General features: G+C 36.6%; 1 protein-coding gene across 3 annotated transcripts in view; it reads left to right on the top strand.

Annotated features, from left to right (window-relative positions):
* UNC5D (unc-5 netrin receptor D) overlaps window positions 1-13664 on the top strand; it is a 467881-nt gene that overhangs the window by 331713 nt on the left and 122504 nt on the right. For 2 of the 3 annotated variants that reach the window (XM_072402777.1, XM_072402780.1), the window contains exon 8: window positions 3516-3548. The exons of the other annotated variant lie outside the window; for it this stretch is intronic. In XM_072402777.1, the coding sequence (XP_072258878.1) occupies window positions 3516-3548 (33 nt within the window). The remainder of the gene's footprint in view (window positions 1-3515; window positions 3549-13664) is intronic. 3 annotated transcript variants of the gene reach the window in all.

Genomic DNA, 13664 nt, shown 5'->3' with positions numbered 1-13664 from the left:
TTTTTTTCCTAAACTTTTTTTTCTTTTACGTTTGTGAAGGTTGTGTTCACTCAGGAGCAAAATGCTTAGTTTAGACAAGAAACGGCATGGAAACAGGGAACAAGTTGTCCATTTAGTCCAATCCTAAGGATCCAGGATCCAAACACATTCTTAATATTTAAGTAATGAAAATTCTGGCTTGTATGTGGCCGGCAAGAGATTGAACAGCTCTAACCTAGTCTGTCCATTTTTTATTTTTTTTAAAACATTTCTGTCCAAGAATTGATCTATAGTTGCCCGAAGAATCTTTAAATTCCTTTATTGTTAACTAACTAATATACTGTGAGCTGCACATTTAGTAATTATAGAAGGGGTTCCCTGAAGACTTCAAAGTTTTTTTTCAAGGGTTCCTCGATGTTTTCAAAGGGTGAGAAACACTGATCTATAGGTATGGTGACAAAGTGAGCAAAGAATAGGATACCCTAACTGAGATGAGTTAAAGATGTACATTTTGTTATTTATTGAACCACAGGCCTTCCTTTTATAGTTAACCCATTTTTAAAAAGTGGTTGGTCCCTTCCCCTATAACTTTTTGTTTATAAAAAACTAAAGGGGTAAAGACTGAATGGGAGAGCAGAGCCCCCTGGGAGTCATATATCACGTATCCCAGGAGGCTTCAGGATACTCCGGTCTCGGGAATGAGCAGACGGGACTCTGTCCCCCAATTAATAAAAGGCAATCACTCTTTTTTATATCACCTGATCTTGTGCCTGCAAAGTGCAAGATCAAGTGACGTAGGCAGAAGAAAAAAGAAAACAAAAGAGGATGCGGCACCTGGCACTTCCCCTTCGTCGGGACAAAGGAAGAATTGTGGGACCAAATCAAGGCCAGGTGTGGAGGGATTGATTCTGGTGCATGTCTGCTAATGTAAATGAAAAACGAGATAAAAGAGATAAAAATGCATAGGTGGTACCTTGATGCCTTCAAAATCTCATTGAGCCTTACAGAACCTACTTGGATATTTCATTTTCTCTGATTTTGGAGATTGACATCTATAATGTCATGGAATTTCTGTAACCATTTCATGTGGGAATTCATTTGGATGTGTTTTAGTGAAATTTCAGCTGACTGTTCAAGCAACAGTCAAGAATTGTATTTGTGGTTGGGTTCTTCTTCATGGGGGGTTCAGAGAGTTCAAAAATAAAGTGCCTATAAAAAAGTATTCACCCCTTAGGCTTCATGTAATATTGTCATGGAACAGATCTTTGCATGTCTTTGCACTTTGATTTGTGCCAACGACAGAACTAAATCCACTTCAATTCAAACTTCTATGAAAAGGAAATCTGAACACTTTAAAACCTAATGAGGTTGAAAACATTTTAGAATCACTGTAACTGTGAAGTTAATTTTGCTTCAGCACCCCTTTTAAATGAGGACTTAAAGATATAGCATAGGGTTTATTTTATGTTTTTTATTTGTCTCTCCTGCGTCATGACTGCAGCATGTTTATTATAAGAAACATTGAAGAGAAACAAAGCTATTTTACGTGATTCTCAAACTCAATCAAAATATCTTGTTACTTGTGAAACGCTGTCAGCGCTGCAGACTGTAACATGCTGAACAGTCTGCGGTGAGATAAGAGCGCCAAAGGCAGATAATTGCTGCTCGCGGAAATGATTTGTCAATCAATCAGGCAGTGCTGTCCAGTACATAATATTTTAAGAGATGCAATGTCTCATTTGTACAATATCTGCTTTGAAACATGTTATGCCATCATTAAAGACATTTAAAGCCACATTCCATTTGACCAGAAAGTATTAGTATAATTTCAGCTCAAAGAGAAATAATTAACAATTTCTTAACTTTATAACCAATATTGGACTGAATTGTATCTAAATTAAGGAAAGCAATTATAATATATTGCAGTTTACCAATCCTTAGATTTGTTTCTTGTTTTAGCTTTTTTTTTTCTTGCTTTTTTTTCTTTTTTTTTTTACCCGATCTTTTGTGAGCTCACAAGTTGTCTGGCAGATCAACAAGATCAACAAGTACTATTCTATTGTTGCTGCATTTTAGACAAAACTTGGAGAAGTGTGCATCTTGCAGATGTACTGAATAGGTTTGCTGTGACATATACTTTAATTCTATTTTGTGTATATCTGAATGGAATTCGCATGTTCTTACCATGTCTGCATGGATTTCCTCAGGTAGTCCGGTTTCATCCCAAATTCCAAAAACAGGTTAATTGGCTACCCTCTAAAATTGACCTTAGACTGTGTAAAAGACATATGATTATGGTAGGGATATTAAATTGTGAGCCCCTTTGAGGGACAGCTAGTGACATGACTATGGACTTTTTAAAGCGCTGGGTCGGCTCTATGTAAATACTGGATAATATTGATAATTTACAATGGGCGACGGGATAATAATTTGTATCTATCAAACAATTTTTATTGTACAGTAAGGTTTAGAATGATATGTTTTTACCCTGTAGGTTTTGTAATTATTATTAGATACTCTTATATGGAGAACAATTTTGCTGTATATTGTTCAGAAACACGCAGGGTCAGGCGGTCCACCATGGGCCCACCAGAGATAGTGACATACATAGATTTCCTGGCACCGTGGTATTTTTTAAAAGAACCCATTACATAAAAATTTGGGGGCATATGACCGACTTCCCAAAGGTTTTTTCCAGTTTACTTGTGGACCAGTCTGACCCTGGAATCACATAACTGTTTTGCAATTGTTGCTATATATTTAGTAAAGTCTTTTAAAATATTCAGGTTACAGTGGAACAAATTGATGAAAAAAGGAAAAGAGGTAATCAGGCGAGTTATTTATTGCAACAGGCTTGGCCAATCAAGATGGTGGCATCCATGGTGAAGTGAGGACAGGTGGGTTTATTGCAGAAGGATTATAAATATTTGGTATGAAGCTCTGGATATTATTAGTGCCCCCATACCAGCAATGGGCAATAATTGTTCTCCATACCAGCTAAGAGCTATAATCAGTGTTTTCCATATCAGCTAAGGATAATAATTGGTGTTCTCCATACCAGCTAAGGACAATAATTTTTGTTCTCCATACCAGCTAAGCACATTAATTGGTGTTGTCCATACCAGCTATCCACAATAATTGGTGTTGTCCATACCAGCTATTGACATTAATTGGTGTTGTCCATACCAGCTAATCACAATAATTGGTGTTCTCCATACCAGCTAAGCACAATAATTGGTGTTCTCCATAGCAGCTAAGGACAATTATTGCTGTTGCCCATACCAGCTAAGGACAATATTTGGTGTTCTTTCTACACTGACAATATTAGCTCCCCCCATACCAGTTAGACCATTCACCAACTACTTGTTTTATTGTTCTAAACTACGCTAAACAAATACAAGAGATCATTAATTCTTTCTTGCAGTTTTGCTTTATATAAGTCCCCCGATTTTTTGATATATGAGAAATTACAAAAATTTGCATGAAACATATTTTTATACCCACAATTTTTCCATTTCTTTTTCTCTCTTTTTTAGAGAAAAAACCTCTTCATGAATTAAACCCTGAAAGTAAGTTACTCTTTCCTTTGTTATATTAACACTTATTGTAGTCATTGTAAGATGGTACATTGAAAATACATGAATATGTGTGAGATCTCCCACTGTTTCATGAAAGGGGTATTGTCAGAAGATAGATTTCTAATCTGGCCATAGATGGGTCGATGGTTTTCAAGATGTTTCTTAAATATGTGTGGTATTTGGTTATTGTCTAATCATTTGCTACTATATGGAAGAAGTCGTTTATTCTTGTATGTCCTCAATATTATTTATTTCACTTTATTTCATTTCATATAAAGTCTTACCTGTTTTCGTATTGCTAAGCATCTGGACAAAGCCATTTATTGAATTAGAAGTTCACCCATAGCAAAATAAAAAACTATGTAATAGTATTAGATCACTACTTCATTTAACCTACCTCAAGTATATAATAATATTTTCTATCATGATCGCTTAGCCCACCATCAAAATCCAGCTTTAGGGTACCAAAGATGGGAGGGCTCCTATTGGTTGGTGCGAGAGTAAGAATCCCATGGGTTTGTTATTTCAAAGTGTCAACCATAAAGATCCCCTTGGTATACTTTGCACCTTTCATTTCTCTTTTTGAACTGTCATATTGAATAAGCTTTTGTTGGATATGGTTAGCCTACACCAACCACCCCAATTTTAGTTCATGCACGGGAATGCATGTAAAATGTGATCCTGCTTGCACAGGAATGCATGATGAAAAAGAACCCAACAATTTAAATGAACACTACCTTTGCAAGGTGAACAGGCTCTGGGGTTTATTTAAATATTCAGATATTAGGTTTTTCATTTAAAAAAATCCCCCATCCATGGCCAGCATCGAAGTGAGCAGAGGAGTCCATTAGGAGGGAAAGTTTGTTCATATTTTGCTTTTGCTATATTCACTGAGGTCAGACAAGGCTGACAATTCGGTACCCTTTTTCAGAAATGCTTGTAAGAACATTCACAATCAAATTCAATAGGTAATTACTTTTCCAATTACCTGAATTCTAAAAAAATTAAGCTCTGGTCTCCTGGTAACCCTCTGCTCCCTCTCTTTCTCACTAATGGTTACTTTTGCAATTTCTCAGTTGCATGCACACATATTTTCCTTATTCAGTTTTCCAATTTTGCATGCTGTAGTCATTGCCTGTAGACAAGTACTTATTTAGTAATTCTTGACAACATATTAAGAATATGTCACTTTTTTTTTGCTGGGGATTTATGTTATAGATCTTAAAAGGTTTCTCTTATTTTCCACTACAGTGAAGGTCGACATTTTGAAGCCCAGATGTGTTACAAAAAAATTGATCAGTACTCCTATACCATAAAAAATATTTTGTGATTGGTCCTTTTGTGATGAATTGAGTTGGAATGTGTTTACATTGTTTAAGGACCAAAACACATCTTTTGTGATTTGGTGTGTTTCAGTAATGTGTGTTGATGCAAATGTTACTGCAATGCCCGACACACCTTGTTAATGAGAACCCAAAGCCATATGCGAAGTGGTCATATGCTATATGGTCCATGGTCAAAATATTAGTTCATGACAATGCATTTTAATGCATGCATATACCGGTAATGTAATACAGGATTATGAAATTATGAATCGGCTTCTATAAAAAGTCAGATGCATCTCTATACCTGGAAGTGTTTCATTACTTTGTAGTGACACTTTCTTGTACCACACATCTTTAGATTTTTACACAAAGTTGATAGCCGAGAGACGAATGTTTTACCAAGACATTGGGTAACTCTCCAAGCTCTCCAAGACTGTAGACGATAAGTTATCATAGGAGTGATTCAGCAAACCTACAATGGATCTAGTCCACGATTGAAAACATTTGCCAACTAACAGCAAATTAGTAGGAGGAAATATGTTTCAGGTTTGCTGGTTCACCAAGGTTCTTCTATGATAGTCTATCTTCTCCAGTCTGTGAGATATATAATAAATCAGGGTCATAGTGACCGTGGGACCAAATCCTGGAACACTTCTGTGAAAAATTAGATTGGTGGTGGTGGGTGGTATGCTTTGCTCGTTATGGTCAAGTGATGAAGTATTAAAGCCCAGCTTCAACCAATATATTTTTTAGGTTTTGGTTAGATTTGACAACAGTACATACCTTGGTTGAGTTTTTATCGCTGTCCATGACCTAGTTTTACATCATTTCCAATTTCTGCAGGACAAGAAATGAGGGAAGTGTTTGCCACTGGGACAAGAACACATAGACAGTATTAGTTACCTGACAGAAGTTCTTCACCATTTTGCTAAACAAATTTCTCTTTTTATAGTCTGTGTTTCATCCAAAATTTCCCATCACTCAATCTTTTGCCATTATAGGAAAACCTTTCCAATAGGGATTTACATAAAAACACAATAGAAGATCTAGGTCTTTCTCAACGTACTATTAGGAATGTCGTAATATCTACCTTGATTGGGTGTCTTTATTGTTAATAGGTAATGGGTGAGCTCATCCTAGATTCCGGCCACTAATTTACTTGTCTTCCCCAAGTACCTAGACCTCATAGCTTTTATTCTGGCAAGCATAGGTGGTCTCTAGCTTAGAATGGATTTCAGTTACAGTGCAAGGTCCAAAGTCAGGGTCCAAGTTAGTACCTGGCATTTAATTTACCTTACTTACTTTTATTTATTTGAAATCATTGGGTTTAAGTAATGACTAAAAGAATCATAGAAAAAGACCCAGTACCTAGAATAAACTGTAACTGAAAATGTTCAATCAGACTTATATGTAAGCATTGGCTGTTGGCCTTTTTGTGCCCGATCCTTTGCCATAGTCCTGTATCTCAATGCTTTTTTTTAAGCTGTCAATGTAAGAAGCCTCATACGGTAGCTCCCTTCTGAAAAATGAAACCTAAAGCTTAGACAAATGGAATTTTGTTGTTCATCCCCTTGTATACAAGCCTATTATCTGATACAATAAATATGTTTTATGCTCTTCCTGACAAAGGGACAGACAACTCATTAATGTCCTTGTCTGTGTTAAATACCCTGTCAATAGACAGAATGTATAGCCTGTCACATTCTGCCACGTGTATTTATCCTTCCAAAATAAATAAATGTGTCAATGAAATCAATTGAGGTGTACGAGATAGAGAACGTGGTGACGGCTCCCTATACAAATGGAATATTGTGGCTTATTAGGTAGTGACAGTGTGGTAATTCAAAAGATGTTCTCTATCTAACAACATGGAATCCAACAGTGGAAAAAAAAGAAAATGGAGATAATTTAAAAAATAACTTGCTAGGTAAATATTTATGACATGGACACTGTAATTCAAAGAATAGATCCCAATGCTACCGGATAGGGCATAGATACTAGGTTGTCTTTCTTGTAATGTGTAAATTGACGCTTGTAAAGGTTTAATAAACATGAGTGTTACATATCTGTTTCCATTGTCCCACTGAGTTTCGTCCAAACCCCATTTCCTGTTACACCTAGATATTGGGCAATCCTGGCAGACCAGACCATTTCGAACAAAATGATTTCATATTAGCTATAAAATCATAAAAATTAATATAGCAATACAGAGTGGAAAACTCTTTGATGATTTTTCCTATATATGACTCTTATATGGACTACTATGGGTCATATTATGCACTAAGTCTCTATAAAGATGAATTCATATGCAAAACATATATGCAAGCCCAGATGGAGGGTTTTTACAAGCCAATGTGTGGCCTTATCAGCTAAAGTTAGCTAAATTGGGGACAGATTTATTTAAGACTGTTGGCTGGGGAGAGGGGACTAAAAAATGATGCAGTTACATGTTAAAGAGTTATTATAAAGTTAATGAAGATCTATTAGTGGTATACCTATAGTAAAAACTGGAATAATGTTAAGTTTTTTGCTAAATTTTGCTTATCTCTTACCCTGTTGGTGAATAGGGACATATTCCAATGGGCAAACCATTGGTTTTAAGGGGAAGGATACTTAACAACTATCATTGTGTAGCATGTCTGCCTGATTTATGTATATGGTAACTGGCTGGAAGCTGGGTACTTATGAAAATAGTTGGTGGCATTGCTATTGGTTGGTGGTCGTTAGGAGCTGTATCACAGTGTTCAACCACCTAATTTCTCTGCAAAAAAAAAAAAAATTGGCAAGTATTGGCAGCACTGTTAGTTCAGTGGATAGCACAGTGGCCTTTAATTTTTCGAATTTCAATCTCGGCTATGACACAATCTGCAATGAATTCTCCCTGTGCTTGCATGGGTTTCCTTCCACATCCTAAAATTATGCAGATAGGTTAATTAGTTTCCCTCAAAAATTGGCCTTAAACTTTAATAATGACATATGACTTTGGTGGACACATTAGATTGTGAGCTGCTTTGAGGGAAAGTTAGTGACATGACTATGTCATGCTTTGTAAAGCGCTATAATAGTAATGTCATATAATGTAATACGTTGGTCCTATAAAAATACTAGTTAATAACATTAAAATGTTGAAAAACTGTAGGGAATGCAACCTGGCCAGGTTCACCCATGACTAGTCATGATCCACCATCTATTTGTTCTTCCGAAATATTAAGCAAGGATTTTAGAACGTAAACCTGCTTCCTGGTCTATGGTGTTAAAGATCACTTACTGTGCTGTAGATAAGATTCATGACAGTAAGTTGTGGCAGTGCCCACATGTGTTGAGTCTGCACATTTGAAATAACTGAATTCCAATATATGAAATGGTGGGCCCAGATTGGGAAGAAAAAGGCTAGATGATGGATGTCCTCAAACAAGAAAATGAGGTGGGTTCTATTGGAATTCCTGCAGCTTCTAAAACACATTAGGCCTGATTTATGAAGGCTCTCCAAGCCCAGAGAAGATGGACTGTCATCAAAGAACCCGGATGATCCAACAAACAAGAGGATGTGTAAAAAAAGTCTATTCACATCCAAAGAAAAATGGGGAGGGGGGTTTGTTCGAAGAGTACAATTGAAAAAAATGTCAAAATAAAACTTTATTCTACAATAAATACATTTATGAACAACATTGTTACATAATTAGGTTGAAAAGTCCATCAAGTTCAACCACTAGGGAAATAATCGTATCCCCGATAATAACCCTATGGACATAGTTAGGCCAGAGAAAGGCAAAAAAAAAAATATATATATATATATATATATATTATATCAAGATTTCATTGTATTGGACTCAGTACAGCTATTTTGTATTGAATCCAATACAAAATTATTTCAATTTCCCACCGCTCCTTCCGCCCGCACCAATGCATGCACCGATGTCACCGGGAAACCCCGAAGATCGTCTCTGCATTCGCCGGTTGGAGAACGGAAGAAGAGGACGTGTCCTGAAGACCTGTGGGGACCAGCGGGACCCCGGGGGACGACAACGGAACAAGGTAAGTGTTTTTTTTTTTTTTAGTGACCCCGGGTGTAATTCAGAATTACAGCTTTTGGCATAGAAAATCCAGTGTATTGTGTTTAAATTGAACAATATAGGTATCTCTATTTGACTTTGTATTAGCCTTTTCCTATCACTTGTACATTAGACTTCATATACATGTCAGATGATGGTCATGCTCATCTTGCTAGGGACAAGGAAACCAGCCAGATCTTTTTATTTAGCCAGAGAGTGAAAATTAAACCAAATTAGTTGAAAGGGAAGCTGCTTTAATATCAGTTTTATAGCTAAACATTACAAATGGTACCAAATGAGTCTAAAAATGTTTATCATCTCCTGATTGGCTTTTGTAGGTGAGGAAATGCAGTGCGCCGTCAGGAGCATTAATTGCTTTACGATTTGTTTGAGTTGCTTCTGATTGCGTTCACAGGCACATTTACCTGCAATTGATCTTCTGTAGGCCGTGTCCAACTGCTGCAACCTGTTTATGTGTTTTCCTTGACTTTCATAATAGAGAAAAGCTTTAAAAGCTTGCATAAAATCCTGTAAAGCTGAAAGAGTTTTCACCCTGTGAAACTGAATTTAAATAAACATGACCAAGGTAGGTTGGAGGTCCTCTGCCCCTTCAACCTCTATCCATCCTCTAACCAGAACAACACAACCAACGTTTACCTCCTTGGCAGTATGAATAATGTGTATTTTTAAATGTAAAAGCAGTACATTTAAAAACACTTACCATCTCCACGGTCCAGCCCAAGGCTTCACACGGCGGGGACGCAGATGCCGGATATCGCTGAAGGGCACAATGCTTGCACTGCTGGAGGACACTGCTAGAACGTAGAACTAGGGAAGACTTTAAAACTCCCTGGCAATTCCACCCTAAGTGTGGCTCGAGGTTATCACTTTTGGCACTGAAAATTAACCCCAAGCCAGACTCGGGAATACTGCATGGGAGGTTAATAAACGGATACAATTGACTGAACCAGCAAAATATTATATAAATATAAAAAAAATGATATCTACACAACCAACTATGAATTAACAATACATTACTATACAAACAATACTGACATAAAAAAATTACCTTTTTGGCTAGAGCTCCTGAAAGGCATTGTACGTAAAAACATCAGACATTTGGAAATTGATATTTTTGGCCCTCAGTCACACTGCACCACTTGGAGGATTGAAATCAACTTTTCGCAGACTCACCTAGCCTCACCAGCTGTTCATTACAATAAACATTTAAACTTAGAGGATATCACACCTAAGATCTGTTCCACTACCTCTCTCTAGCACCACCAAGACCACTGCTTTCCAGGACCTCAACTACCAATATCCAAACACTAACCAACAGACTAGTAAGACCTGCACCCCAAAGGGCTGTGAGTAGGAAACTTTCTATCCACCAGCACACTACCTTTGTCTTGAACCCCACCCTTCTCACACCCCTTTACCATATAATGACCCTCCAATAACCCAAAACACTTTCATTCAACCCTTCCTTACCTGTCTCTCTTTTACACCCTGCAGTGTAACTCCTATTCTTTTTTGTCCTTCTCAGCTTTAGGCATAACTATGCTTGTACCCAGCACTCCTATTCTTTAGCATCACAGCCTTATATTTGTAGTGTAAGACTAATGGTGCCCCCTTGGAAAGCTTCTGTTTCTAAACATAACACATTTAGTTAAGGATCATTTCCTATAATCAATAAGCATTTACCAAATGCCACATCCCCAATAGTATAACAAATAAATAATTACAGCAAAAAGGTCGTTGACCCAGGACTTTCAAGGCATTAAATAAATATATATAACAATAAGTTCAAATTAAATTTTATTTATACATACAAAAACAATATTAAAACATCATAAAAAAACACATTAGAGGTCCAGTTATTTGTTAATCCAAACATGACATCTAAGCAAACCAATTGGAAGTTAAATAAAAAGCACACATACTTTAAATGATAAATGGATATTTTGCTTGGGCTTGCAAATATCGGTATTGATTAATGGCTTACAGAATTATCATTGAATACTGAATGCACTTGGAGAGCATTCCAAATGTGAGTCTGATATTTGAGAAGCCCTAGCTGACTGAGTAATCTGCCTGTAGACAATCCACTAAACCTATACTACATTTATTTTTTATCATTAAATAAGCGAGGTTATACTATACTGGACTAGCCAAATACTATCTCTGTATCACCTGGTGTGGATGAATAAATTCTAATAGCACTTGCAAATTCCTAAATGAGCTATATCTAATATTAAAATCAGCTAATAATATTAGTTTTAATATAATGAGTTCTAATTCAATTTTGGTATAATCCTACTCCAGTTATCCACCTATGACTTGCTTGCATTAAGAAGACAATATACTCCTTCCTGTTCACAATAACAATATTTTTCTTAATTTACATGGAACTGAACATATGAGTCATGAATGTCTTTTGTTTCTCTTAACATTTATGTTTAATGTTCAATTAAAACTAAACATGAATAAATCTCACACTAATACTGTTGATTATATTTGCCAAGCTACGTGATGTCGTATTATTATACTTGATTATGCTTGCCCAGGATATCGGAGATAGGAAACCTAAGGGTTAGTTGGTGGCCCTGCAGCTTTATTTTAGTGACACCTGGAATATAGTCACATGGTTAGTGCACATTTGTAGTTTGACCCACTTGAAGATCCTCGGGAAGTCCCCTGCTCCCTAAAATAATACAGCCTACCTGCTTTCTGGGCTTGCAATCCACCCACCTCCAAATTTTAGAGAGACCCGTCGGCCTACCTTCTTCTTTACCTTGTAGAATTGCTGCAGTGGGTAAAAGTGTAAACTCCCTAAACTACCTTGCTAATTAATGGTGCAGAAACCTGTGGTTGCTAGATGTATTCTGATAAGTTGGCAGGAGTGGTAAGTTGGGGTAGACAGTGTGACAATGCTACATAAAATAAATATTCAACCGATGGGCCATAGTTTGGGGACCCTTGGTCTAATGTTTGTAAAATTGTACTCAGTGAGGAAAAGGTTTTTAACTCCTGATCGATATCCATGAATATATATGCTGTGGCTTCATTCTCTTTTCATACACTTTGCTTTTATTTTCACCTGGTGATCTTGACATCAGCATACTTCCCATAAGTTACTTACTTGCTCGTCTCTATTCTATGAGAAGTTTTCTCTGAGAAGCAGCAATAAAGAATGGGAATGCATTCAAAAAGTGACCTGACCCCTTATTCCATGATTCATGGCATCCCTTGGGTATGTATGACAATATTCCCAACATTCATTGGCCAAACTTTAGGTGGTGCCACAGGCATGTCCTTTACATTATATATTAAAAAAGTCTGGCAGCTCCATTCAGAGAAGCAGTATAGATCACCTGGTGCTATCCCTACATTTTTTCCAATATATGACCAAGCTGCCATCACTTTAGTAGAAATCATGTATAATAAGTCACATAAATATTTCACAATTACTACCCACAGACAGCTAGTAGAGATTATCTCTAAAATACTCTTTTTATAGTCATCAGGTTGAATTTGCTGCTATTTTGTAAATAGCATATATACCTGGTTTGCACAAGCTCAAATATATAACTGAAGCTAGAATGGGGAAGGTAGACCAACTGCCGGGTATTTATTGCTGTTTGTGTTCCCTACAGGGAATATCAACCCAAAACAAATGTAATGAACAGAAGTCTTCCACTGGGCCACCAGTTCTGGGGACAAGTCGATGAGACAGTGATTTTTCCAACTTTGGGAGATTTCTGTAACACTAGGGCAAGAAATAAGTTACATTTTCCCAAAACCTACATAGTACAAAACCTACATATAATAAATACTAGCAGAGACCCTTCCCTATTCTATTCCAAAACCAAAGCCACACACATACACGTAAATGCAAGTCATAAAGGCAATTCTATAAAAATTCACTTTACACTTGAGAGCGGGAAATCTAATGTCAAATTAAACTGACGCCATTATATTTGTCCTTTAAGTCATAAAAAATTTTGGGAATTTCTGTGTTATGACCCCCTTTCATATAGCAGTAAATGATATCAATTGCCTTATATTGTTCTGCTCTTCCACTTTGATCATCGGCATACAACAGTGAAGTGTGCGTGGGAAGAGAAGCACTTTGTATGGTTTTTGTCATTTGCAGCATTTTTCTCTTTGATTCCTTACAATGTGGTCTGTTGGAGAGTGACTTAATTCTTAATTCCAATCCTTGATACAAGTGACATCTCCTGGAATTAGTGTTTTGTACATTGTAGAGTACAGACTGTTTCTGAAAAATGTTCAGTAATAATACATCAATACAGAATGTGTTTTCAATCAATTGCACCCAAAAAAAATAGATAAAAGACTGCAGAAGGGAATTTCGGGAATGGCCTTGCCCAGTCTGTCATTGATGGGTATGGTCATCAGTGGGCAAGCTATTGAAACTTTAGAAATGCTATTTCCTTTATATTTCTAGAATTATTTTTATTTATGTAACACTGATTCATAAACAGAAAACTTTCGGATTCTTGCCGTTGGACATATGTTCTCAGGTCTCTATCCTTTTCAATGGAATGACTCAGGCATTTAGCTTATTGCCAATAAGCTTAGCTTCACAATTTGCAAGTAACTGGCTGTACATGGAAAGATATCCTCTGTATCATAAGGCTTGTAATGTAGGGTGGCATTACACAATGGTGGCATCTAGATGCCAATTTGTACAACAATACATTGTG

This window comes from Pyxicephalus adspersus, chromosome 2, assembly GCF_032062135.1.
Source record: "Pyxicephalus adspersus chromosome 2, UCB_Pads_2.0, whole genome shotgun sequence".
Taxonomy (NCBI): Eukaryota; Metazoa; Chordata; class Amphibia; order Anura; family Pyxicephalidae; genus Pyxicephalus; species Pyxicephalus adspersus.
This window is presented reverse-complemented; position numbering and strand designations above follow the sequence as displayed.